The sequence below is a fragment of the Apodemus sylvaticus genome, chromosome 21, assembly GCF_947179515.1.
Source record: "Apodemus sylvaticus chromosome 21, mApoSyl1.1, whole genome shotgun sequence".
Lineage (NCBI taxonomy): Eukaryota > Metazoa > Chordata > Mammalia > Rodentia > Muridae > Apodemus > Apodemus sylvaticus.
The window spans coordinates 24,063,344-24,091,011 of NC_067492.1; the positions used below are offsets into that span (position 1 = coordinate 24,063,344).

Consider the following 27,668-nt stretch of genomic DNA (forward strand, 5'->3'; position numbering starts at 1 on the left):
AGAGATGTATCTCGTAAGCTGCATCTCTGCTTGAGGGGCAGAACTAGCTGAGCTCTCTGATACCAGATACTGAGCTTCAGGATTTGGTGTTTCCACTGCTGGGTTCCAGCCTTGCTTTGGTCCAGTATTTCTTCTTTATCTCCCCATCCCTCCCCTTTGAAGTGACAATGTATATTCTGTGCTGGTATATGTTGGAGAATGTATAATTTGCGTTTTTATTTTACAGAGGGTTACAATTAAGAGAGTGTCTTGTAGGTTGGTTGTGGTGGCACACACCTTTAATTCCAGCACTTGGGAGGCAGAAGCAGGGTGTATCTCTGTAAATTTGAAGCCAGTCTGGTCTAAGTAATGAGTTTTGGGCCAGCCAGGGAAAAATAGTCTCAAAAACAAAACAATGAGATACAACAACAACAATGACAACAAGTAAACAAAAACATTGCCTGAGTCACAGAAGAGATCAGAGCCATATGCTGTGTTGAGACTATGACAGACTGTGAGGACTTTTGAAGTTTGACTAAATGCATTTTGCATTACAATAAGTCTACTGGCCTATGGGGTCAGAAAGTGGAATGTAGTAGATTAAGTGAGAAATGTCTCCCATGTGCTTAGGCCTTTGAGCCCATGGCCTCCCCCCCACTCCCCACTGATGGCACTGTTTGGGGACAGTTAGGAGGTGTGGCCTTGCTGAAGGGAGTATGCCACTGGGAACAGGTCTGAGAGATCATGGTGCCACTGTACTTCCAGTTTGCTCCCTCTGCTTCCTGCTTCCTGCTCTCAGTTCTCCTGCCCCTGCTGCTTAGCCTGCTGCTTCGCCTGCTGCTTCGCCTGCTGCTTCGCCTGCTGCTTCGCCTGCTGCTTAGCCTGCTGCTTAGCCTGCTGCTTGCCACCACGCTGCCCTGCTGTGGCGGATTCATCCCTCTGAACCTTAAGCTCAAATAAATCCTTCTATAATCTTCCCTTGTCCTGGTGTTTTAGCTTGGCCACAGAGAGCAAGTAACTAATATATCTGTGAAGATGCCTGCTAAGATGGGCCGATGAGGAGGATAATAGTGCTTCCCAAAAGGCTCAGTTGCGGTAGTGCTCTCCAGGAGGACCAGGCTTTCTGGTAAAAATTAAGAAGGAATATAGGGATCTGTTGCATGTCACACACTCGTTAGACATGCAGGAGATGTACCCTGGAGGTAGGGGACTCTGGGGTATAGAAGGCTATGACTCTTGGGTCTCTTTCTTTGCTGGGGACATCAGTTAACCCTTCCTCCACCTTCATTTCTCTATTTGACCCTGGGTTCTCCATTTCCAGATAACGACTGAGGAGTCATATGAGTTTCTGAAGCCAGAGTAATCTTGATATTATCTTCAAATTTGAGCTTTATCAGTCAGTCCTAAAAGCAAGAATTTAAATTATAGAGAGGTTAACTTGCATAAGGACCCAAATTGGCATGTCACAGAGCAGAATTATGTCACATTTACTTCACACATGTGACTTACACATTTTTAGTGGTAGATACACTTTCTGTTCCTATCTGTCCAGGGTGGGAGGTAGCCACCCCAGGAACTTACCAGTTTTGAGCTTTCAAAGCTTTGCTTAGAACTCATTGTGTAGACCAGGCTGGCCTCAACCTCACAGAGATACGCCTGCCTCTGCCTTCTAGTGCTGGCAGTAATATATGTGCTGCCGTGCTTAGCAGGGAATGAGAATTTCTAAGGAATTCAACTTAACAAGGAGGTCCTTCAAAGGAAGAGAAGCTAAAGGTTCTGTCCCCTAGCAGTTCCAGGAGGAGCCCCCAGAGTCCCAACTAGAAAAATCTCCGTAGCCTGGGACAGTAGCAGAGAGGAATCCTGACAGGAGAGTGGTGTGTGTGTGTGTGTGTGTGTGTGTGTGTGTGTGTGTGTTCCAAGTCCTTTGGAATTATCTGGGAAGAGAGAGTCTAGTGGAGGAGACCTATACTGAATTTGAAGATGAGAGTTTCTAAAAGGCATTATGCTTGATTTAAGGGCAATAAGGAATTTAGATATTTTGTGGCTGGAGCAATGGCTCAGTGGTCAGCAGCATGTATTTCTTTTGTAGAGGACCTGAGTCTGGCTCTCAGCATCCATATCTGGGAGCTCACAACCACCTATAACTTCAGCTCCAAAGGGATCTGACATCTTTGGCCTCCTAGAGCACAGACACAAACACAGATAATAAATTAAAAAAAAGACAAATAATAATTGTCTTTTTTTGAGACAGAATCTAACTACATAGCCCTGAGTGGTTTGAAACTCACTATATAGACTAGGCTGGCCTTAAACTCACATAGATCCTCTTGCTTCTGCCTTCTGGATGCTGGGATCAAAGTCATGAGCCACCATTCCTGGTCCCAAAATAAGTCTTTTTTATTTTTAAGTTTTTAAAAATGTAAATTGGTATCTTGCCTACGTGTGTGTGTGTGTGTGTGTGTGTGTGTATTTGTGTGCGCGTGCACACACACACACACACACACACACACACACAAAATACCAGGATCGGGAATAGCATCCCATTATAGATGGTTATGAGCCCCCATGCAGTTGCTGGGAATTGAACTCTGGACGAACAGCCATTGCTCTTAACCTATAAGCTATCTCTTCAGCTCCCCTCAAATAAATCTTTAAAAAAAATTCTTGGTGTTGGTGGCACATGTTTCAATTCTAATACTCTGAATCCTGAGGCAGGCAGATCTTTGAGTTTGAGGCCAGCCTGGTTTATGTAGTGAGTTCCAGGCTAGTTAGGGCTACTCTGTCTCAACCTCCACACCCCCAAACAAAAACAACAAAAACAAAAGAAAAAAACCCAAAAATTCGAACAAAAAAATTAGACATTTTGTGTTATCAATACTAAATTCTTATACTTCACACCTTACATTATAGTTGCTCACATTTTCAGTTGTGTAAAGCATTTGTTTAGGTCTGTCTCTCCTTCAACCTGTTATTTCCTTCAAGGGCAGGAATCCCTGAGTACTCCTCATGATGTGCCTGGCACTTGAGACATACTTGGAGAATGCAGCGGCCATATCTTTACTATAATGCCAGCAAATTCAGGAGGCAAAGGTAGGAGAATTGCAAATTTGAGGTCATCATGAGACCCTGTTTCAAAACACACACACACACACACACACACACACACACACACACACACACACACGAGACCCTGTTTCAAAACACACACGCACACACGAAAGAAAATGAGTAAAGAGACTAGATTGGTTGGGGGGTCTTCCTAAATGTGATTTAGAGGAGAAATTAGATACAGGACGCATTGTGAGGAGAGTAGGATTCTTGGAAGACAAAGTGTGGGAGGTGGAAGGGAGTGGATATTCCCTGTTTCATGGTTATGGGGGGAAATGAAGAATGGACTTGCTGTAGAGTCAGGGGGCACTTAGCAAACTCCGCCCAGAGCCACGATCCCCCTGCAAAGTGATGCGGCGCGGTTTGGCCGCTGTGGGGCGCCGTAGCTCGCGCTGTTGCCAGGGGAACGGTCCCCGCGCCGGGCAAGGCCCAGCCTGCCTTGGCCTGGCACGGATGCACAGCCAGCGGGTCCGAACTAAGGCGGAAGGACTGTGAGGCCCAACCTCCGTCCGGGATGGAGCCGCGCTCCGGGACGCGTCTCCTCCGTGTCCGGGGGACTCACTCTGCCCGGACGGTCTGAAGTGCCGCGGCCCTGGGGAGGGTGGACGGGCAGGGCGGGGCCGAGCGGCTGGCTGACCTTGGCAGGCCGCATCTGGCGCGGCCGCCACCACGCGCAGGTGAGGAGAGGCTGCGTTTCTCACCTCCGAGCCTGGCCCGAGCCATTGGCTCGCTCTGCGCCTGGCGGGACTCTGGGCCCGTCTCGGCTTGCTGCTGGGTTTCACCGACCCAGTGGAGCGCCGGACTTCTTTTATCATTTATCAGGGCTATAGCTCCGCACTGAGCGCCCACTGAGCGCCCACCGATTGCCAGGCTGTGTGCCAGGCGACGGGCCTCAGAGCAGACGCCTGCAGTCTTCGGAATCCACAGAGAATTAAGGATGGGTTGGGGAAACAGGCGCCAGACACGTGACTAGAGTAATTCCAGGTCTCATTAAGTGCTGGGGGGTGGGGGGCTAAAGGTCATTCTTAAGCTAAAACAAGGAGGTTGGAAAGGAGCCAGAATTGCGAATAGGGGAAGGGTGTTTCTGAAAGAGGGAAAAGCGAACCCAGAAGTCCGGGCAGCAGAGTACTATTATGGAACGGAAATGCGAGGGCAGTTCCTAAAGTTCATGGGGAGGGGGGGTCTCAACTTTTATCCCAGAACGCGAAGGGAGTCACTGAAGTGTTTGATGAGTTTCAAAATTTCAAAAGGGTTTTATACTCTGGGTGCTGCTGAGCAGAAATCATTCGAAGATTACCATAGTGCAGTCAGTGTAGCCGAGCGTCCTGGAACCCACAAGTCGCTCCCTGCTCTCATCTGTGCACACAGAATGTTGTTGGCATGTTCTCGTATCACATGTCATCAGACAAAGTGGTGGGGGCTGGGGGGAGTCCGCATCTGAGACCAAGGACTAGAGAGATCTGTGGGAACAGTTTGAAATAATAGGACTACCTCAGAGTGTTGAATTAAGTGAACTCAAGTAGGGCCTAGCCTACAATAAGTGCTTTCTAAGTGGCAGCGATGGCTGTTAGTATGGAAACAGTGCAATGATCTTAGGGCTGCAGAGATGGTGATCACTTTATTACCAAAGGAGAGCTAGCTTAGATGAATGTGGTCACTCCTTTTGTGGTAGGAGACCAGCTATATACAGATAATCACCAGGAGATGCAATAAAAGCAGCTGTGGTGTTTAATTAGCTTCTCCCCCTATTGTTTTTCTTTCTTTGTTCTGTCACCCTTTGGTCTTAATGACTTTCTTGGTGGGTGTTCCCCAAAGGCCTGGCTGGCTCCTACAACCACCAGTTGATTTCCTGGTTAAAAATCAACAACCCTTGCCTCCTTCCCTTGATTTGGTTTCTGTTCCCCGCTGCTCTGTTTCTCTTCCTGGACTTGTATCCCAGAGTTTGTGGTGGCTGCTGCAGAGGAGAAGATACAGAAATGTTTGCACAGCATGTCAACCCAGGAATCATTTCAAGTTTCTCTTGCCAAGCAACTGACTTCAGCATGTTGTTTACGAGAGAGAAAGTAGAGGCCAGCCGCATTATTTGAGACCAAAGACCAGAGAGGCCTTTGAGAACAGCTTAAAGTTCTAGCTTATTTTCTGGAAGTGATACGATATATACTCCTCAGTTGAACCATAGACACTTCTCAGACTGTTTAAGAACACACATTTTTCTGGTACCTGTGGGGAGTTTTAATCAACACTGTACTTGCCCCTAGAAGTCGTTTATAAATGACTCTTTGCACTCAAACCAATGTGCTCTGCAAAGCACAGGTCCCCTTGATGTGGTCTAAATTGAGGCACAGTAGATCTCGGTGAGAATTATTTTTGAAGCAGATCCTGGAGAAAGGCTGGAAACATGATTTAGAGTTGCTCAGAGGAGTCTTAGGGGAGGAAGGAGAGCTGCGCAGGAGCACACCTTTCCTGTGGAGCACACCTCTGCCTTGTCGGGGGTCACAGGGTACTGACCGGCTCTTGGTCAAGAGCTAGACATGACCCCTAAGAGTGCCAGGAAGTTCTGTGACCCCTCCTCCCAGCACTGAATGGCTCAGAACTGCCTTCGTGGGTGAGAAAGCCCTTCAATAAGCACTCTTGTCAAATGGTTGTCAGGCGGGAATTCCTGGTTTTTCTGGCCTGGTAGAAACCTCTAGCACACACAGGCTCATTTGGTTCACATGGCAGTACAGTGGAGCAAGGAGGGCTGGAGGGAACAGCCTCTCAACTGTTGATCTGGTGTGTGTGTGTGTTTCGTTGCTGGGGATTGAATCCAGGCCTTCCTTTCCACAGAGCAAGCTATCCTACTACTACTTCTTTATTTTTGAGATAGAGTTTCACCTTGTAGCTTTGTCCTGGAACTCACAGAGACCTGCCCACCACTGGTAGCTGGGATTAAAGGTCTGTACCACCATGCCCAGCTACTTTAATTTTTAAAAGCAATAAATGGTTTTTAAAAATTGAATAATACTAACAAACATACAGTAGAAACAAATGGTACTAGATCTTCATAGAAACTGCCTGTGTTTGGGTTCTGCCATTTCCTTCCCAGAGTACTCTGGACCTATAGAAACATAGATATCTGTCTGTCTGTCCCTTCTGGGTGTTTGTTTGTTTTGACACAATCTTGCTATATAACCTAGGCTGGGCCTGGGACTTGCAGCCTTCCAGCCCTAGCCTCCCAAATGGTATTTTATATTTGTATGTATGTGTATGTGTATATGTGTGTGTGTGTGTGTGTGTGTATATAAAATGTGTGCATTTGTGTATGTGTTTACCTGTCACATATATTGGATCTCTTGGACCTCCTAGTGTAGGTGCTGGGAATTGAACTCTAGGCCTGGACAAGCAATAGCTGCGTTTTTTTTTTTTGTTTGTTTGTTTGTTTGTTTTTTGTTTTGTTTTGTTTTTTTTTAAGGTTTATTCTGAAGACTAGCTGGGAATTGAACTCAGGACCTCTGGAAGAACAGCCAGTGCTCTTAACCTCTGAGCTATATCTCTCCAGCCCTTTTATTATTTATTTGTTTGTTTGTTTGTTTGTTTGTTTGTTTTTCCAAGACAGGGTTTCTCTGTGTAGCCCTGGCTGTTCTGGAACTCATTTTGTAGACCAGGCTCGCCTCAGACTCAGAAATCCACCAGCCTCTGCCTCCCAAGTGCTGGGATTAAAGGTGTGTGCCACTAGGCCTGGCCTTTTATTACTTTTTTAAATATTTATTTTATGTTTGAGTGTGTTTTACCTGCATGCATATCTGTGTACCATATGCATACCTGGTACCCTTGGAGATTAGAAGAGGGTGTCAAATTTCCTGGAACTGGAGTTTAAGATAGGTTTGAGCCACCATGCTAAGGCTGGAAACTTGGTCCTCTTTAAGAGCAGCAAGTGTCTGCTTCTGAGCCACCTCTCTCTAGCCCCATAACTTGATTTTTATTTATTTGATAGCTCAGTTCTACAATTGTGTGTCTTGCATGTTCATGTAACTTTATCTTAAAAACAATGTCATCATCTGCTTTTGATGCTGCTAGCATTCCTTTGTAGATATGTACCATAGTGTGTTTATATTTGTTTTTGTTCTTTGTTGTTACAAGGAACAATACAATGAACTTTTGTGTGGTAGGAGAGTGTAGGGTAAATACAGCAGTGGAATGTCTGGGCCACAAGTTAAATGTGTTGGCAGGTTTGGTAGACATCGCCAATTGCCTTCTAGTTAACTTGAAAGAAGACATCCAAAGAAGTGGGATTTGTGAAGTTTGCCCCCAGCTTCTTAAACTGTGAAGAGCTGTGCAAGAGCCAGAGGAAGGCAGGCTCTGTCTGCAGACCGCCTGCTTCCTGTTTCCATGCCCCCCAATACATACCAGTGTTTTTTTGAGACAGGGTCTCCCTACATAGCCCTGGCTATCCTGGAACTCACTATGTAGAACAAACTGGCCTTGAACTCACAGAGATCTGTCTTGCTCTGCCTCTACTTTAATCCCTCTGAGTGCTGGGATTAAAGTGCCAAGCTACCCAGCTTCATGTTCCTTTTTTATCTGACCCAAGCAATTTACCTTCCTAGTTTCTTGGCTTCTTCCTTGCTATCCCTCATTATTAGTTGAGTTGATTCTGAAGTCCTCAGACACCTTTCAGAAATCCAGGGCTGTCCACAGGCTCTCTAGGGCCTGGGCTTTGCACTTTAGGTGATTTAGCTATCTCATGCATGAATTTCAGAACAACAGTCTGATTTATTGCTACTATTATTATTGTTCTTATTATTTGAGCTCAGATGTTGGCATCTTGCTGTGTTACCCAAGTTGGCTTTGAACTCATGGGCCAAGTAATCTTCCTGCCTTAGCCTCCTGGCTGCCTACATTTTTTCATTGTTGGAGTGGTGATGGGCAGGAAATATTATCAGTCATGCAGCTGTTATACCATTCATTATGAGAACTCAAAATATTAAGATTTCTTTCTTTCTTTCTTCCTTCCTTCCTTTTTTTTCTTGCTGTTTTGAGACAGGGTCTCACTATCTAACATTGGCTGGGCTGTAATTTGCTATTTAGAACAAGGTTGGCCTCAAGCTCAGAGATTCACCTCCTTCTCCCTCCAGAGTTCTGGGATTAAAGTCATTTGCCACTTGCTACTTTTGGCTAAGATGTTCTCCATTTAATTTAAGTTTAATGTAACTTTATATAAATTAAGGAGGCTTAATTTTATTTTGAAAATGTTATTTAAGGTTTTTAGCAAGTGAATGTTAAATAGAAAAGATTGTTGTCATCCTGGCAATGGTCTTCATCTTGTAGGGACAAGGGAAGGGCCTACACACCCTCTTCAGTCTTCCACAGATGTCAAACAAGTCCTTGCCTTAGGTGGCAGATACTTGTGCCTCTTAACAGTCTGTGTATCTCCTTGCCCTTTCTCCCTCCCGTCCTCAACAGCATCTGTGTGCTTTGTCTTTTAAAGCAGAAGGTCTATATAGTATTCAGCTCATTAAACATGCAGCAGGGGTCACTGTATGGGCAAGGAGGAGCTGTGCACCTGACCTTAACCCAGAGTTCAGGGCCGCCTCCTGTACTGTTACCTTACCCCGTATTCTTTCTAGTTTTGTTTATATCCTCTTCTCTGCTGAGGCCAGAAACGGAAGCTGTGTCATACGGTGCTTTAAAATCCCTCTGGCTCTCTGTGGCATCTTCAGCAATGCCCAGAGCATCCCACCTGGCCTCAGTGCTGCTGCTGCCCCCTTGCACATCCCGGCTGAATGCCAGTTCTAGCCCTGGCAAAGCGCTACCCGAGCACTGCGTGCCTACTGCCCCGCTGTTGCCTCAGAAAGGAAAGCTGGAAGGGCACCGAGCCTCATCTGTGTTTATACCCTCAGTGCACAGGCCTGGGTTCCAGTGCGCCTTGCCTGCCTGGGGCTGAGTGCACCATCTGCTCATGTTTTGGGGGAACAGAGCCACATATCTTTCAGTTTGGACTCCCAGGGTGTTGAGAGGGAAGGGACAGCCAGAGAAAGTCCCCAAGCCTGATGACAATACTTGGTCTCATCTGTGGGCCCCATTTTGGATTTGGTCCAACCTCCCAGCCCTTGTAATGAAAATCTTTTGGGCCAAAAAGAATTTGTGGACCCCAGTTCAATGATAGAAATTATTATCAAGTTCACAGTTTGCTCCCTCAGGATTTGGGGGCAGGAAGCATCCTCCTGGCTGTCCTTTGTGTCTGTTCCTGAGTGCTGCTGCTTCGAAGGCATTCGTCCCTGTATCTGATGTCATTGGCAAGTGGCCCCTCTCTGGACCAACAGTATAGTATCCTCATTTGGAGTCAAAGCTACCTCCAAGAATATTAGCAGCAAGCCTCTATCTTAGGATGGTGATTTCTCCTGCCTCAGGACTCGGGTAATTTAACACTAGGGATGCTGTAGCACCTGTCAAGTGCTAGGAACATATCGGCCACATGCCTCTGTTTCTTCCTCATTTCATTTGTGGGATTGACAAAGCCAAGACCATGCTTGGGGTTAAATTCATATATTCCCTTCAGAGTGCTTTCTTGCTTGATTGGGATATAGCCAAGGGAGATGGTGCTTATGTAATGTGCGCCAGGCCCTGGGTTCAGGACGTCAGAATAATGCCCTGATGGCGGTGTTTCTAAGCCCATGAGTCCACAGAGAGCCCATGAGCCTCAGAGAACTGCCGCTCAGCTGAATTGACAGGGCTTGCCTCGATGACCTATGCTTATTGTTACTAGCCAGGGATGAAGATTTGCTCACCTCAGAATGTTCTAAAGAAAATGTTGTCAGTTTTTATTTTCTTTGTCACCTGTGGTCTAAATTTGGACCCAAAGCCTGACTTGCCCTTTTTTGATGACTGATCAGCCCTGTACCTTAAGGCAGTTTCCAAAGAAACAAACAGAGACATGTGGCTGATAATGCCCTATTTTTGGTAGTGGCCATAGGCATCTCTAGGTAACAAGATCAGAATGTCAGCCCAAGACAGAGTGGTGGCATATTCTGTACAATCTAAAGACTATCTTGGCCTATAAATCAAGTTGAGACACTTGGAAAAATCTCTTAATCAAATTATCCAATCTCTTCAGCTAAATTAAAAGGAACAGTGGAGATAGAGAACTTGTGTGTCCTAATACTTGAGCTGGACGTGTTGGCTCATATTTGCAATCTCAACTCTCAAGGGGATGAGGCAGGAGGTTTGCCAAGGGTTTGAGTTAACCTGGGCTACATAATGAGTTTTAGGGTTGGCCATGACTGCAAAGAGAGACTTGGTCTTATTTTATTTTTTTGAATTTCAGTGTGTTTTTCTGTGGGGCCTTTTGCTTAAGAAAGCAACTCCAGAACCCAGAAGGGTCAAGGACACCACAAGAAAACCTACAGAATCAACTAACCTGGACTCATAGGGAACACAGAGACTGAACTGACAGCCAGGGAGAGTGCATGGGACAGACCTAGGCCCTTTACACAGATGTTACAGCTGTGTAGCTTGGTCTTCATGTGGGACTCCTAATATCCGGAATGGGCTGTCTCCAACTCTTGCTGGTTATAGGGGACTTTTTTCCTCCTAAAGTTGCTTCTCCAGCAACTTTAACTCGCCTGACTCACCAGTCCAGTGGAAGGAGAAGCCGCTGGGTCTCTGCGCCATGACCGGAGCACAGCAGGCTGTTTGCAGAGCAAAAGCCGTGGGTGGTAAAGCACCCAGGAGCCTTTGGCTACCAAAGCCACTTGGAAGCGTGCACCCTCTACTTGGGGGTAGAAACCCTCAATGTTACACACCTCTTACTGTGGTAGTTAGTGAAGTTAGACGCTATCCCTGAAGTAGTCACCGACTTCCAGCGTCTGTTATGAGAAACAAGATTGCCAGCAGGATTGTTTAGTGGGTAAAGGCACTTGCTGCCAAGCTTGACACCCTGAGTTGGAGCTCCATGCGCACGCACATGCACGCGCACGCACACATGCATGCATGCATGCATGCATGCACGAAATGTAAAAAGGAAAAGATGTCAGAACTGGTCTGTGCTGCCAGCATGTAGCTATTAGTGCTTTACAGGAGGGAGACCAGGGGCTTACCTAGTTGAGTTGTCAAAGACCCTAGCCATGTGTTCTCCATGTCAGACATTTAACACTTAGGTTAACACTGCACATTTGTGCAGAGCATGCTTTAGAATCCACTGTGGGGCTAGAGCTTGGAAAACATTTCCTGGCTAGCATGTGGCCTGCATTGGATCCCCAGAACCTATGGCAAATGCCCGGTTGGATGGCTTGTATACTAGGGATGGGGAAGCCAGGTAGATCCCCAGGTCTCACTGGCTAGCCAGCCTCAGCCACTGGCAGACTCCAGGCCAGTGAGAAACCCTGTCACAGAAGGAAAAAAAAAAGGTGGGCTATGGCTTGGAGGTGGTTCAGTGGTTAGGCGCACTCACTGTCTTCTCTTCCAAAGGACCCAAGTTCAATTCCTAGCTCACAACCATTTGTAACTTTATTTCTACAGACAGACATGTAGGCAAAATGCCCATAAATATAAAAATAAATGTTTTAAAAATCATTATTTATGTGTATGGGTGTTTTGCTTGCATGTATGTCTGTGTACCATGGGCATGCGGTGCCTGTGGGGGTAGAAGGTGGTGTCAGATCCCTGGAAGTAGAGATACAGGTAACAGAACACTCAGATTCAACTGCCATATATCTCAAGTTGCCTCTCTTTTGAAAGGCAGAGTGTGTCAGGGGTGCTGGCTCGGTGGTTAAAAGTACTGCTTCTCTTGGGTGCTTTGATTCCCACAACCAACATCAGATGGTGCTAACTGCCTGTAACTCCAGTTCCAGGGTATCTGATGCCATTTTCTGGACTCTGGGATCCTGCATATACACACAGCACATGTAAATAAACAAATAAGTCAGGAAGGGTAGATGGCACTTTCACAAGGACACCAAGGTTATCCCCTGGCCTTTACACAGAGGCACTCGCGCATATACACACACACACACACACATACACACACATGAACACACTTATGAATACACACAAACAAACACTGAAGAATTTATTCTGATAGAAAGTACTTTATTCTCAATTTTTCCTTTGCAGCTGGGCGTGGTGGCACATGCCTGTCATCTTGGCCTGAGGAGGAACGGGTAGATGAAGACCAGCTATGGCTACATAGTGAGTAAGAGCTTGCCTCAAGACATTTGTTTCCTTGTTTCTTATTATTGATAGTTCCGGATGTTAGATTTTTTTTCCTCCCACAGGATCAAAAGGTATGCTTTTTATTTTTTTTTTTTTTTGGCAGGGCATAGTGTCACATGCCTTAAATCCCAGCACTCAGGAGGCAGAGGTAGGTGAATCTCTGCCCATTCAAAGCCAGTTTCTAATCTACACAACAAGTTTCAGGATATTCTACATAGAGCTTGTCTCAGAAAAAATAGAATACGTGTATGATTGTGACTGGAAAAAATAGGGACAGGAAATCAGATATTGGCCATTTTCCCATTGTGTATGTGAATTTCTCTTTTTGGGACAGGGTCTTACCATAGATCCCTGGCTACCCCAGAAACCATGTACCCCAGGCTGCCCTTGAACTCACAGAGATCCATTGCCTCTGCTTCCTGAGTGCTGAGATTAAAGGTGTACCACACCTAACATGAGTATGGATTTTGAATATATAAAGTATTAATGCTAGTCAAAATATTCTAGTCAACAAGTGTTGGTAGTTTAGCTTTATAACAAGTATCAACAAACCTGCTAAATTCTGGGTAATAGTGTTTAGAATTAAAATTATAAATTTCTTTCTGAGGGCAACTAAGTGGTTTTCATATCATTTTTGTCATATGGTAGATTACATTCACTGTACTTTTCTGAGTTGTCCTACATACAAGTATACATGTGCAATGCATGTGTATGCTTCGTCTAGGGCATCAGATATGGTAGACAGACCCTTTATTACGGAGCTCTACCTCCAGCCTTCAAGTCTATGTCTTATTCCTGTGGAAAAATAACAGCAACCTCAATCAGTCCTAGATCTTATAGACTATCAGACAAGGAACATATTTAATTGTCCTGCAGCCTAGAAATAGGAGACAAACCAGAGACAAAAGTAATCACAGTTACTGTAGAGTGAACACTTGCCTGCTGGATTTGCCAGTAGTATCACTGATCTGTGCACTCCAGGAGGCACCCACACTCTTCCTTTTCAGAGGAGGAATTCCAGTCCTCTTAGCTAATAAGTGCAAAGCCCAAAGCTGAACCTAGACATGCTGGTTTAAATATGTTTGGCTCAGGGAGTGGCACCATTAGGAGTTGTGGCCTTTTTGGAGTAGGCGTGGCCTTGTTGGAGGAAGTGTATCACTGTAGGTGTGGGCTTTGAGACCCTTTTCCTAGCTGCCTTGGAGACAGTCTCCTGGCTGCCTTTGGATCAAGATGTAGAATTCTCAGGTCCTCTTCTAGCACTGCCTGCAGGCTGCCATGCTTCCTGCCATGATGACACTGGACTGACCCTCTGAACCTGAACCAGCCCCAGTTAAATGTTGTCTTTTATAAGAGTTGCCCTGGTCGTAGTGTATCTTCACAGCAATGGAAACCCTAAGACCCGTTTCCTTCAAAGCCAGGGAATCTCTATCCTGTGTGCTTCTTAGTGAAGGGGGGGGGGGGGGTAAGGGAGCCGAGGACTACGTCTCAGAAGAAAACAAAGGTCACTGTTTAGCTTTGAGATAAGACCATTCAGGGCTGATATCACACACGGCCATGCTTGGCCTGCAGGAGCCGCTCAGCCTTAGGCTGAGGGGAGTGTGGCTTCTAGTGAAAGGCCAGCAGTCAGGTGACAGCCAGTTTGTAGAGGATGTAGGGTAAAGGGTATGCCACTGAGTAAATGTCATGGCCACGTGGAGGGTGGGAGAGGAGGATTGAAGGCAGAGCAGATAGACTAGCTGGTCTTTAATTTTGGTTGGTAACAGAGAGAGGGTTCATACCTCAAAAGTGTCTTAGCACTGAAGCTTAGGATATAGTGTTTTTAAAGGAAAAACCCACAAAAAACACAATTACATCACTATTAGATGAGGTCAGAGTAACCTTGAAACATTTGTTTAGGCAGAATGTAGTAGTTATTTCAGACACAACACGACAATTAATTTCATTTATATTTTCAGTTATTTTAGCGTATGTTTGTATAAACATCAATTATTTTGGACTATGGTCAGGGTCATAGAAACCCCAAGAGTGTGGCCAAGGCAGATGTGACTGTTGGACAGAGGGCTGAGAACTGTCTGAGCAGCTGCAAAATGGAGTAAGAACAAGATGGTATCACCTCAGTCACCTCGGTTGGCTGGAATTATACATCAGTTATCTTACTCATATTTGGTTTTATTTCAGATGGTTTCAAGTCAGCGAACATTCACTGAGCATCTACTATATACAAGGTATAGCTCCTGATTGTTGGGGGAGGAGACACACGGGGGGGGGGGGAAGGCAGAGGTGAATGGATTACATGTCTACGGTCTCTGAGGGAAGAGAGTATAGCAAAATGGTTGACATCGGGACAGCAGAGAATTCCAAACTGCAGTGACACTCCCAATGAGGACTGAACATGAGGGGCCCTGGCTCTGCTTGGGACCCCAGGGAAATCTTCCCATTTGAGGGGATGCTTGTAGTGGGCAGGGGCATTTTGTGGTCTGTGAGGTCAGTTACTCCTAGTGCTGAGGTGCTTGCGGTGCCTTTTTTCCTTAGTTTATCATCACTTGTGTGTGGCTGCAGTGACAGTAGCTGACAGGAGAACCAAGGAACCAAAGATTATGCCTCATTGTTTCAGGGGTTCCAACCCATCATGGTGGAATGGCCCATTTCACGTCATAGCTGACCAGGCAGTAGGGAGCAAGGCAGGAGGGAGGCAGGGATAACACTCGTTAGGCCGTCTCCAGTGACCCATTTCCTCTAGTAGTCCTATCTCCCGGAGTTTCCAGAAGCTCGCTAAAACAGCATCTCTATCTTGGAATCAAACATTCATAACCCTGTGAGGGACATTTCAGATTCAAGCCATATTAGAGTTTGCTGGTTATGGGTGAGGGCTTTGGAAAGACTGTCTAGCTGCCTGGGTGTTTTTGCCTTCCCACCAAGAGCTCAGAGCTGCCGTTTGCCCAGGCATGACACTGCCTGCCTGGTTTGTCAACCCGGAAGATACTGGTGGACAGGGCTCTTTCTCCTGTAAGAACAGGCTTGTCCCTGCTCTGTGGGAGTTCTGGTCAGCAACTGGGCTTCAGCAAGGCAGGACAGGGTGGGGGGTTGCTGCCCTCTGGTAGCCTGGCTCTGGCCAAGGCCTGGCCTTTCTTGCAGCTCTCTGAGTGGGTGAAAGGGCGTTAGACCGTCTCCCTTCTGGGTAAATCAGACCCAGGGTGACTGGGGGAAGCGTGCCCATTCATTCTGCTGGAAGGAATCAAAGAAGAATCCTCCCTCCCCGTGTGTGTGGGCTCATCCCCAGCTGAGAAACTGTAGAGTACCCCTCTGAAGCACAGGGGTCCTCTGTTGTTGGTCCCTGGTCCTAAAGGGACTATGTGTCTGCCAAGCAGCGAGCGGTGAGGCCAGAGCTTTCTGGACACCCCTACTGCCTGTTTCCTTCAGCAAAGGACCAGGGCCCCCTCTCTGACACTTGATTTGGATCTCAGGACGGAGGTGACTAATCCTAACAGAATCAGCATGTGTTCTCATCGCCCTGGCCCCAGCTTGATATTGTTACCAGATGAGAACATGTCTTATTGAGTTTCACTCTTATGGCTGTAGAGACAGGACACTTTGAGTAACAGGCAGCCACACGGTGTCCTGAATAACTCTGGACCCTCCTCCCATGACCTGGCCAGGCTAGGGTCAGAGTCTGCTCTTGAGTTTTAGGACCGTACTTTATTGCCACCCTGCCCCCGACTGCATATTTTTATTAGGCTAGGACCCCAGGTTTCTCTGCAGACTGTATAGCTCCTGCTGCTCCCTACCATCCAGCTAAATCCTGGCTGTAGCCAGGGCCCTGTGCTCCCACTGGACCTTTTTAGGCCTAATGCTCTCTACTTTTCTCCCTCTGGAGATGAACATCTGCAACAAACCCTCCAACAAGACAGCCCCTGAGAAGAGTGTGTGGACAGCGCCCTCACAGGACAGTGGGCCTTCCCCAGAACTGCAGGGCCAGCGCTCTCGTCGGAATGGATGGAGCTGGCCTCCCCACCCGCTCCAGATTGTGGCTTGGCTGCTCTACCTCTTCTTCGCGGTGATTGGCTTTGGGGTCCTCGTTCCCCTCCTGCCTCACCACTGGGTGCCTGCTGGTTATGCTGTATCCTTGGAATGTTTGGGACTGGGAAAGTTGGGGAGATGCATAGTTGAAAGAAGGCAGAAGTCTGAAGCAGGGTCCTAGAGCAGGGTCATCTTAGTTGATTCCCTGCCAGGGTTCAATACCAGGGGCCTCACAAAGTTTCCTAAAGCTTCTTCAGACTCCTTATCCATGAGCTAAAGAAAGGGCATGTTATGGTTGGAGATGTGGCTCAGTCGGTAGAGTGCTGGCCTGGCATGTGCAAAGTCCTGGGTTCAATTCTCCTTTGAGACAGCAAGTTTTGGAGCAATAATTTCACTTGTGAAGGAATTTGTCATGGTATGGTTTTCCCATATAATAAGTTTCTTGTCACACTTAAAATGTGGTTTTATTTATAACCACATTATTTTGCTATGCCTGGGAATATTTACACGCTTATTGATTTTAGGATGAGGGTGCTTGTGCCAAAAAGTGGCACAGATATGTCCTTCAAGGTCCTGGGAACAGTGACAAACTCTAACTTGATTGAGCCTTATAGTATAGTCTGTTCCAGTCCTGGCCACAACCCCAAAGACCTACAAGGCTGTGCGTAGGTGGTGTGTAGGGTGCAGTAGCCTGTGTGCCCCTGTCTAGAGAGTTCCTGTCCTCTCTCCTGGCATCAACCTCCTGGAGAGGATTTCTGAGAGGGGAGGGATAAGCTGGAGAGCACGCGTCAGCAGGGCCTGCTCTCAGCTCAGCCTCCTCAGGCTTCTGCTGGTCGGAGCAGCTTCTCCAGCCCTCTGGTTTGGACTCTTCTGTCACACAGGAAGGGTTCATTGGCTTCCAAGGGCTGGGTTGAGAATGAGGGCATATTAAGAAGTATGTGACCATAAAGGGCTTTAGCTATTAATGCAAGTGTGTGTGCTTGGCCCCGAGCCCTGGGCTGGTGAGTGACAAAAGCAGCTGAATAAAGGAGCTCTAGAGAAGATTGTCACCCTCAAACTCTAGCTGTGTCACTGGGGCCTTCCTGGTTCACAAGAGCCCAAGGCTAGATCATCAGCTGGGTGAATGAATGGGAAATGACTTTTTGTAAGGTGACCGTGGGCCTTAGTGTGATTAGGTGGGACATTCTCCTGTGGTCTGGAATAATTCCATCAGTGACTGGGTTACCCAGGTAACCTACCTGCAGGGCACCCGGGAACCCAGAGTAGTAACCATGGCCTGGAGTGAGGAGAATCAGAGCCAGCCACAGTAAACAAAAGTGCTTACATTTGCCAACACTTGACAGGAATCGTCTCCATCAGTCCCTCTGACAATCCTGTGGGGAAGGTATTCTCCCCACTAAGAAAGCATAGTAGTCATGTTTCTCTTGCTGTGATGAAATAATGTGGCCCAAAGCAACTGATGGAAGAAAGGATTTATTTTAGCTCATGGTTCCAGAAGGTTAGGTAATTAATGCTCATAATTGTGGGAAGAGGGTAGCAGGAGGTGGGCTGGAGGGAGGAGCAGGAAGCTGGCTGAGCACATCTCAGCTGCACACAGGAAGCAGAACAAGGCTCGCAACCCTCAAATCCTGTCCCACAATGCTGTCCTTCTCACACAGGTTCTATAACCTCCAACAGTGCCACCAGTTGGTAACCAAGTGTTTAAATAGATGAACATATGGGTAACATTTCTCATTCAAGACCTTATGAAGAAAATGCTTCGACAGGATAGTGACGTTCTAAGGTCACACAACTAGTACCCAGTGAGGCCAGACAGGCTATTCAGGCTGAGGAAATGGAACAATTGAGGTTTGATGTACTTCCTGCCTGCTTTCTCTTTTTCTGGGAGCCATCTGGGAGCTTCCAAAGCTACCTAGTCTGGCAGCCTGACCAAGGCTCTGTGTTCCATCAGTGTCCTTCCATCGCAGCTCTCAGAACCCTTCGGAATGAAGTGGGCACCAGTTCCCCACTGTGGGCCTAGAATGGCCCTAGGCTTCAGGAATGCACAGATGAGCTCTGGTGCTTGCGGGGAGGGCGAGAGTGGTGGGTTAGACACATTGGTCACACCCATGTAAATGTTGGGAAGGGCTCAGTCTAGTCTGGCACACATCCCCCAGCATTGCTGGTGCTTGCAACCTCCTTCTTCCATTCATGCCTGGCTCCCCTTCCTCCTGCTGACAGCCAGTCAGTCCTCACACTGTTGAGTTTACCTCCTCCCCAGCCTCCCACCTTCCTTCCACTGCTCCTGCCTCTCTGACCAAGTAAGTCTCCCCTGTGTGTCCCTGCTCCTGCACCTACAGCTGCAGGCAGAGCACTCTTAGGACTGTCTGAAGACACAGCACACCCCCTCTCTTTCTTGATGAATCAATCTCTCCCCCCTCCCACCACCCCTCCCCTCTCCCTTTCTCCTGACCATCTTTATCCCTCCAGCCAGAGCACTTTCAAAACACACACACACACACACACACACACACCCTCACCCTCCCTCCCTCTGATAATGTTTCACCACCTCAAAATCTAGCAACTTTTCCCTGCCCTAGGAAATGAGGCTGAAGATGTCACTGAGTCTTTGTGCTTTCTCCATGTGCAGTCTTCCTGTGTATTCAGCTTCCTTTTATTTCCCCGTTTTGACAACAGTGATGTCTTCCCAGAAGGCCTTGCTCACCACCCAGCCAAACAGAGGTCCAGAAGGGTCAGATCAATAGGCCAATCTGGCTGGGAAATTATGGAATGATTAATACCTAAACTGCACAGGTCCTTTATATGTTGTGAGGTCTTTTATTTCTTTAATATTTAACATTGAGAGAGCTCACATGGAAGCCTAGAATTTTGTTGTTGTTCCTTTTGAAAGCTCAGAGTTTGGCAGCATGGACCCTCATTATTATATGATAGTCAATGAGAATGACTGGGACAATATTTCAGTCACCCCTCTGATTGACACCTCTCATGTTCCGGATAGTCCCAGTCCTTTCCTTCTGCCTTGCCTTCCAAGGACCTGTTACGCATTCTTTTCCATATCTCAGCTGAGATGACACTTCTTCAGAGAAGTCTCCCAGATCCTGTTGGAATAGATATAGCCATCAGTTACAGAGCATCTCCTCTCATCTGATGACCTGTTATTTGGTTAATATCTGTGCTTTCTATTATGCAGTGGGCTTCTTACAGCTCAGAACCGACGGTTTCTATAGACCTCCGTGCCTGTCAAAAAGGAAAGAGCTGTGCACACAGCTGAATGAAGGAACCAGTGAAGGAAGCTGGGAGAAGACAGGAAGCTCAGTGTTTGCCCACACTGAGTGTCTAGAGTTGAGAGAAGACAGAGGAAGGCAAGCTTTGGCCCCTGGCTAAGGCATGAACTTCAGCTAGAGAGCCACTTAGAGCCACTGTAGGCCTTGATGCAGGGAAGCGCTTAAGTCCAGGCCTTTGAAGCCATGCAGGGCAGGGTTTAGAGAAGAATGTGTGGTTCTTAAGTAACCCAGGCACCCATAGCCCTGGCCATGAGGACAGAGCTCAGGGCTGGCCTTACGTTTGGCTCTTTGAGCTCTGGCACAACACAGTCTGGAAGAGCTGGCTCATTGAGACAGGTAGAGGAATTTGGCTACTGTGTGAGGGTAAGGATTAGGACAGCTGATGGGTAGAAGATGAATAATGCTTAGATCCTGAGTGAGAGAGGGAAGGTGTTGGCCTGGCTCAGGAAGATAAAGAAGGATCCTGTGTGGAGTAGGTGAAGAGGAGAAGAAGATAAGGCAGCTCCTTCCCTGGGGGGAGCCTCTGTATAGATGGCGAGTTTGTGTATAGATGTTCCAGCAGTCTGTGTCTGGCTAAGTCCTGGGAGTGCTTCACTTCAGCTCCAGGAGCTACAGTGCTCTGGCCAACCCTGGACATGTGCGGCCGTCCCAGACATCCGCTTAGGGTGCCAGCTACCTGGACTTGAGGTGCGGGAAGCTGCCAGTGGGTGAGCCCTGTCTGTAAGTGGTTCTCCATCTGGCCCTAGCTCTTGAAAGGGTAGGAAGTGGCTTCCTGTGAAAGCAAGAAAAACAAGCTCAGAATTTCAGCCACGGTCTCTGGACTTTAGAAGGTGATGTCTTTTACTCTCCTTCACCTTCTGGAATCTGAGACCCAAAACTGGCTTGTACCCACCTGAAATGTTAAGGCCAAGGCCATTTGGCTAGATTTCCTGGTGTTAGTAGTGAGTACTACTGGTCTTTGGACTCCATTATCATATGACTTTTTTTTTTTTTTAAAAAAGATTTATTTATTTATTTATTATATGTAAGTGCACTGTAGCTGTCTTCAGACACACCAGAAGAGAGCATTAGATCTCATTACAGATGGTTGTGAGCCACCATGTGGTTGCTGGGATATGAACTCAGGACCTCTGGAAGAGCAGTTGCTCTTAACCACTGAGCCATCCCTCCAGCCTATCATATGACTTTTTGATCGAGGGTATAGGGTCTGATGAAGAAGCTTGGTGAGGAGGCTCCTATGAGGCAGGAGTCTCTGTATAAAGGGAATCTGCATGGACAGGAGAATCCTTCCAGGAGAGTGGGTGGGGCTCCTGGTTTGCAGAGTACGGACTGAGTCTTTAACCTTCTGGGCTAGTGCATGGGGGCCATCTTTGCTGGCCACCTTGTGGTGCACCTGACTGCTGTCTCCATCGATCCAGCAGATGCCAATGTGCGGGACAAGAGCTATTCTGGGCCCCTGCCTATCTTCAACCGCAGCCAACATGCACATGTCATTGAAGACCTGCACTGCAACCTGTGCGACGTGGACGTGTGAGTGCGTGAGTGTGAGTGAACGTGTGGGCCGTGAGTGGGCCTGCAGGGTCACGCCCAGCTTCCCCGTGACACTTACACCTCTGAACACTTGTACTTTCCCTAATGAAGAGTGTGGAGGGTGGGTGTGCAGGGGCATGCCTTAGACTCCAGCACTCAGGAGGCAGAGGCAGGCAGATCTCTGTGAGCTATAGGCCAGCCTGGGCTACAGAGTTCCAGGACATCCAGAGCAACACAATAAGACCCCGTCTCAAAAAGAAAAACAAAGAGTCTTGGTGGAGCTGGACATGGTGGTGCTTACCTATAATCCTAGCCATTGGGAGGCTGAGGCAGGATTTCAGTGAGTTTAAGGCTAGTCAGGGCTACATAATAAGACAGATTCAAAAAACAAAAACAACAAAACGTTTGGTGGAGTGACCTGAGATAGTGATTACAGGAAGAGAAAAGACAAGGCATAGCATTTCCTATAGCAAAACCGGAAGGCATTTGGCAGCACCAAACCATTTCTAAATGCTAGCGAGAACTTTAACCTCTTGAAAGTACTCAGATAGGGGAGGAGGGAGTTAAGACTTGAGTGCTTTATGCTAAGCGCTACGTTCTTTAACAAAAGAGCCAGAGCCCACTGCTCAGAAAGCCAGATGTATCCTGAAGCCACAAAGCTACTGAGCAGCAGTGTCAGGGGCACACTACCTGTCTGGCCCCCCGCACATTTGCACAGTTACCCGTGAGGAGTCTGAGGCAGAGAGGCCAGTGGCTCCCGGCCCTGCTAGTGAGGAGGAGACAAGGTTGTGGAACACCCATTCTTCTTTGGACCTCTCTTGGACTCCTCCCCACACTACCCAAGCTTTGTCGTCTCCCAGACTCGTGTGTGGGTTGAGGGATAGAGTGCAGCCCAAGGCCAGCTCCACACGTGGAATCTGAAGGCCCAGAGTAGCCTGTTGAAGGGTGTGTGGACAGGAGGCAGCATGCCCACTGCCGTTCCCTAAGCAGCAGCCAGCACAGGTTCCGACCGGCTCTGGCAGTTGCTCTGTGAGTGATGGAGGGATGCACTGTTCTCCCGTGCTCATTTGGGTCTTGAGATGCGGCCCCACTAGTGTCCTGGTGTGGCCGTTTGACTTGCTCCTTTCCCATGAGCCTCGTTAATGCCCCTGGATGACAGTGAACACCTCTCCTTTTGGCTCCTTTACAGTTAGCCCACACATGTCTTCTGGAACAATGCCAGAAAAATTCCTGTAGGATGGCAAGGAAAGTGACCCCAAAATGGAGCTGTTAGAAGTGCAATTAAAGTACCAGCCGGGCAGCTCTGCATTTTGCCTGGGGTCCCACACCTGCATCTTGTGTGTGGTCTGGCATGGATGTCCTTGCTTGGAAAGGATGCCTCCTTTCCTTCTCATGTGACCTTTACGTAGGTATGTAGTTCAAGAGTAGGACTCCCAAGACACCCTTCTTCCCTTTACCGTGAGCCTCAGCACCTTCTCCGGGGGTCCCTCCTCCTGTTTCCGCCAGAGGGCGCGTGTGCTCCTCATTGCTGGTCTGAGAAAGGGCAGAGGTGTCTGTGGGTAATCAGGAACCAGACTTGACTCGGGTCATTATGCTGGGCTGGCTGACCATGAGGTGCCTTCCCCCCCAAACTTCCACAGGAGTGCGAGATCCAAACACTGCAGCGCCTGCAATAAGTGCGTATGCGGCTTTGACCATCACTGCAAGTGGCTCAACAACTGTGTGGGCGAGAGGAACTATCGGTGAGAATCAGCGGGGCCCGGGCTTCCTGATCTATCAGGACTGCTTGTAATACAGTATACAATTGTGGGTGGGGATTTGTGCACACTGAGAAGATACTTGGGATGGCAGAGGGTGGGTTCAGAGACCGCCATCCTATTGGTCCAGGCTAAGATGGGGAGCCTGAGAGGTGGATGTGTTCATAGAGTCTCGAGCTCTGTGCCCGTGAGGTCTGAGGTGTTGGGGTCAGGAGCCTGGCTTCTTACAAGCTGGGGCTCAGGAGTGCTGACAGCTGCCCATGGTTGGGCCAGGCTCTTTCTGCACAGTGTGGCGTCTGCTTTGTTGGGTGTTCTGCTCCTGGTGCTGGTGGCCACTTATGTCTTCGTGGAGTTCTTTGTCAACCCCATGCGGCTTCGTACCAACCAACACTTTGAAGGTCGGTGTGGGTTCTAGACTCAGGCTTGTTTTAGTTAGTGCACCCCTGGCCCCTGGCTAAGCACAGTCTGCCTGTGCCCTGCAGTCTTGAAGAATCACACGGATGTGTGGTTTGTGTTCTTGCCTGCTGCCCCTGTGGAGACCCAGGCTCCTGCCATCCTGGCCCTGGCCGCCCTGCTCATCCTCCTGGGCCTGCTTTCTACAGCTCTGCTTGGCCACCTGCTCTGCTTCCACATTTATTTAAGTAAGTGCCCTCTCTAAGCTCGCCTGGAAGGGGAGAGTCTCCACTGCTGGGAGGTACCTCTGGGCTGTAGAACCGTGAAGTCATGGACCTTACAGTGCTTGCTCTTTGTGGTTGGCCTGGTTTTGCCCTACTGCTTAGTACATGTGTAATAGGGATTTGAACCTAGTGCCAGCTGCCTCTCCACTACTGACCTGTCTCTTGCCACACCCACCAGTGTGGCACAAGCTTACCACCTATGAATACATCGTGCAGCACCGTCCAGCTCAGGAAGCAAAGGAGACCCACAAGGAGCTGGAGTCATGCCCCCGCAAGGTGCGGTCCATTCAGGTATAGAGGCCCTGAGAGGCGGGCTTGGGTGTGTGTGTGTGAGCTGGGGAGGAAGGCTGTGCACAGGAGCCATGGAGGAGACAAGCTGAGAACAGCAGCTAGAGTGGGGGCCTGAGGCGCAGGACCCAGCCGAAGCTGGGCACACAGGCACTGACACAGCCAAGAGGGGCCCTGTGTGTCTGTAGTCCTGCGCACCCTCCTGTGCAGGCAGGCACTGGCGTGCGGTAGAGCAAGCCAGCCCTCAGTTGGCAATGGACTGGGTTAGCCATCAGCTCTCTTCATCTGCAGCCTCGACTTCTTACCTCTTGTTTTAGTTTTAGAACAGGGACAACCGTTAACAGTCCGTGTTGGAGATGGGCACATTGATGTCCAGAAAGGTTAAAGGCAGCTGGTCTGAGGAGAGTGAAGGGTTCCATGCACAGAACAAGGAACCCTGCAACGTAGGCTTTGGCCTGCTCAGCCCAGCTGCAGACCAGCCTGTCCCCATTCCCACGCCCCTGGCTTCCTGAGGGCAGCAGCTGGGGATGGAGGTGCTCCAGTCCTCAAAGCCCCTAGGGACTGTAAAGGCAGGGGCCCGGGCAGGCTTTGCTGGGAAGGCTGAACCCTGGATCCCAAATCCTCATGGCAACTGGATACAAACACAGGCTGGTGGGTGGTTTGGAGGAGGACCCTGCCTCTTTTTCTCACAGGCTGGTGGGTGGTTTGGAGGACCCTGCCTCTTTTTCTCATCCCCACTGCCTGTGGGCCAAGCTGAAGAGTGCTACCAACTGGGGGAAAACCTCCGGTCTCACCATCCCTACCTGCCCTGGTGCTGGGCACCAGACTGTATCCAGATACTGGCAGCCACCCTAGAGTGTCCTAGAGTGTAGAGCAAGCAGGCCAGGCTTGCTTAGGATGCCCAGGCCCCAGGCTCATGTACTCTGTGCCTCGCCTAGGCCTTGGCCCAACTGTGACAGCAGCAAAGACATTTACTTCTGTTGTCTGCAGCTAAGGACAGGGCAAGCCTGTTCTGTAGGAGCAGGTGCCGGCCCCTTTACAGGCGAGAGCTGGTGGCCAAGAGCCTCCAAAGCACCACTCGAATGTGGCCCTGTTTGAAGGTCTCTGAGGAAGGGCAAGGATCAGCTCTGAGGCGAGGAGGAAGTCTAGCAGGGACCTTCCTGTCATAGCATCACCTTCTAGCTGGTTAGGGCTCGACTCCAAGCCTGTCCTGAAGTCCAAGGGATCCAGGGTGGCCAGTCTTTGCTGAGTTCCTACTTAAGGAGGGGGATGGGAGGACAGTGACCTTAGGGCCCCAGGACTTCTGATCCGTGTGCTGTTCTGCTTGCGCAGCTATTCCCATACCCTCCCCCCAAAGGGTCATCCTAGGCAGAGTTTGAGCCCCGGACTCAACTGGGACCTCAGTATTTGCACCTGTGTAGTCAGCCAGTGGTTGGCTGGGCCTTGTCCTAGTCCCTAAAACTCTCAGGGACCCAGCAGGCAGCCTCCCAATCCCCACCCAGCAGGAATTTGGGAGGGGCCCCTCTCTGGAGCCGTTGCCCCCAAAACATAGGCTTGTTTTAGAGACGGCTTTCAGTTACAGTGTCGGCTCTGCCTTAGTCAGGACGCCTCTGTCACCATGGAAACGACTGCCTAGCAGGCGACAGCTGTCTGGGTGCTCCCTCCAGCTCACTGGCCCCGCCCTTTGCCCTCTGCCCTACTCCTTTTCCGGAGGTGGCTTTTCCTGGTCTTCTATGTCTTTACCTGCAGTTCTCTCCAGCAAAGCTGGGGGGCATTTGGCACACAGTGGTGCCAGCCTAGCCACTCCCAACCCTTTGCTATCATCACACCTTCAAGGTTCAGGGCTGTAGCACTGTTCTGTCACCTTTGTTTTGGGAAATAGGGACACAACGACTACATTCACATTCTTCTTCCCAGCAGCCAGAATCATGGCTGGCACACTGGGGTGTATGCAGTATGCTGCAGACCAAGCCCCCAGCGTTCCCAGCCTGGAGTGCACAAGCTGGCCTGTCAATAGCTTTGTGGTTTCCTGGCCACTGAACAAATGAGTTCAGTGCCTGGATCCCTAAGAGGAGGAGTCAGGGGCAGGTGAGGGCAGCACTTGAGTGTTCCATCCCTGTGAACCTCTTGGCTAAGCGTCCCAGTCTAGGTACTGGACCTAAGGCTGCAGCTTGACTAGATGGAGTGAGTCCTTGTGATGAGATGAGATTTAGAAATGCGTTCGAAGCCTTGCCTTGCAGAAGGGCTTTCCCAGCCCATCTGACATCCCTAGACCTTTGGGACATGAGGCCACCAAGCTATCGGAGAGGCCAGTAACAAGGGGTGCGCGGGGCTTAGATTGTCTGGATCCACACCGTCTCCTAGCCTTCCTGACCCCTTTCCCAAGGAGATGGAGTTCTACATGAGGACCTTCAGCCATGTGCGTCCAGAGCCCTCTGGCCAGGCTAGGCCAGCAGCATTGAATGCCAAGTAAGTGCCACCTGGCTGTTCCAGTCGAGGAGGGAGAAAGGGTGGGTCAGTCAAAGCATGGGTCTGGGTCCAGCTCTGCAGCCTTGGCTGGATTAGTGTCTGCCCTGCTAGGAAGGGAGCCTCCAGCAGGAGGGGCTCCAGGGCAGCCTCCAGCAGGGCAGCCTCCAGCAGGAGGGGCTTCAGGGCAGCATCTAGAGTTTGCTCCCTGGCTTTTACCTCAGTCCTTCCCAGTTTCTTGCCACCCAAGGCCAAGTGGAACCACCACTGCCCTCCTCCTCAGACACACTGGCTCTGCCTCCACGGATCCAACCCCAGGTAGGAGGACCTGTGTCCAAGAAGAGGGAGATGGAAAAGAACCCTCTACTCTGATGACTCCCTGCTGCTTTTGGCAAAGGGGTGTAAGGGAAGCAGCCCACACTTCCTTTGTCTTCACAGAAAAAGAGGAAGCGGCGTGTGTATAGATTACCCAGGTCTGGGGTCTTGGAACGAGAGCTCCCTCTGCCCAGGCTCCGGGGTGAGCACGCTCTCTGCTTGGATCCTGTTGGATTAGTTCGAGGGAGGGGAAGGTTTTAAAGCCCTAGCTGCAGCCCTCCTCTAACCCTAAGTTCCCCTCTGCGCAGAGACTGGGACTCCTAGCCGCAACTCCAGCTCTTCATCTGATTCCACCAGTGCCAGCCCAGTGCATGCTGGTGGCTCTGCGGACGCCTACTACTCAGCATCAGCTGAGTCCATGGAAGAGATCCCAGTGGCCCAGACGCGCCTGGGCAGTGCCGCACTGGGCGCCCCAGGAGCCAGGGGCCGAGAGTCTGGGCTGGCTCTACAGGCACGTTCGCCCGCTGTTTTTGTGAGCCCGAGCAGTGGTGAGCCTGGAACACCTGGAGGCAGTGGAGGCCTGCCTTAGCCCACTAAGGCTAAGGACTAGAGGCAGGAGGGCCTTGTAGGATCGTCTGGTCAGACTCTATGCAACACCCCACATTCGCCGCAACGAGTGCACTTTAGGGACCTCAAGGCCGACAGGATCGGCCTTCCTTTCCCAAGACTCAGCAATATCCGCTCCACCAGCCCTGGTGCCCCAATAAACATTTTTTTAATGCTTTTGTGGACTTAATGCTTATTTTCATAGTTAAAAAAAAAATCCATGGGTCTCACAGAAACAAGACTACCATTGCTAGCTTGGGGCAGAGAAGGGGTGGGGGCAGGGGTTAGCAAAGGTCTCTGGACAGGATTTTTTTTAAGTGTTGGGAATCAAAAACATGGGGTCTTGTTCAAGCACTACCAACTCTCCTCTGTCCCTATTTCCTTTGTAGCCCAGGCTAGCCCCAAAGATTTGAACCTTCTCCTTCAGGCTCCCGAATTCCCAGATTGCAGGC

At 49.1% G+C, this 27,668-nt stretch overlaps 1 protein-coding gene across 2 annotated transcripts; it reads left to right on the plus strand.

Annotated features, from left to right (window-relative positions):
• Positions 1–3,497: 3,497 nt before the first annotated feature.
• Zdhhc1 (zinc finger DHHC-type containing 1) lies at positions 3,498–27,393 on the plus strand. Of its 2 annotated transcripts, none has more exons than XM_052166826.1 (13): positions 3,498–3,764; positions 12,178–12,252; positions 14,455–14,501; positions 16,151–16,393; positions 20,932–21,107; positions 22,748–22,849; positions 23,138–23,262; positions 23,347–23,505; positions 23,720–23,832; positions 26,216–26,298; positions 26,520–26,613; positions 26,734–26,812; positions 26,919–27,393. In XM_052166826.1, exons 4-13 carry the CDS (start codon positions 16,151–16,153, stop codon positions 27,197–27,199), a joined length of 1,455 nt encoding a protein of 484 aa, XP_052022786.1. In that variant the 5' UTR covers positions 3,498–3,764; positions 12,178–12,252; positions 14,455–14,501; the 3' UTR covers positions 27,200–27,393. The 2 variants fall into 2 exon arrangements, with proteins under 2 accessions (XP_052022786.1, XP_052022787.1); XM_052166827.1 differs by having other exon boundaries at positions 23,720–23,817.
• The last annotated feature ends 275 nt before the right edge of the window (positions 27,394–27,668 follow it).

Excerpts from the sequence above, each read along its gene's own strand:
- Zdhhc1 (XM_052166826.1), top strand. The coding sequence starts at position 16,151 with ATGAACATCTGCAACAAACCCTCCAACAAGACAGCCCCTGAGAAGAGT. Across the intron at positions 16,394-20,931 it reads GGGTGCCTGCTGGTTATGCT|TGCATGGGGGCCATCTTTGC; the intron begins GTATCCTTGGAA and ends CTTCTGGGCTAG. Across the intron at positions 21,108-22,747 it reads AACCTGTGCGACGTGGACGT|GAGTGCGAGATCCAAACACT; the intron begins GTGAGTGCGTGA and ends AAACTTCCACAG.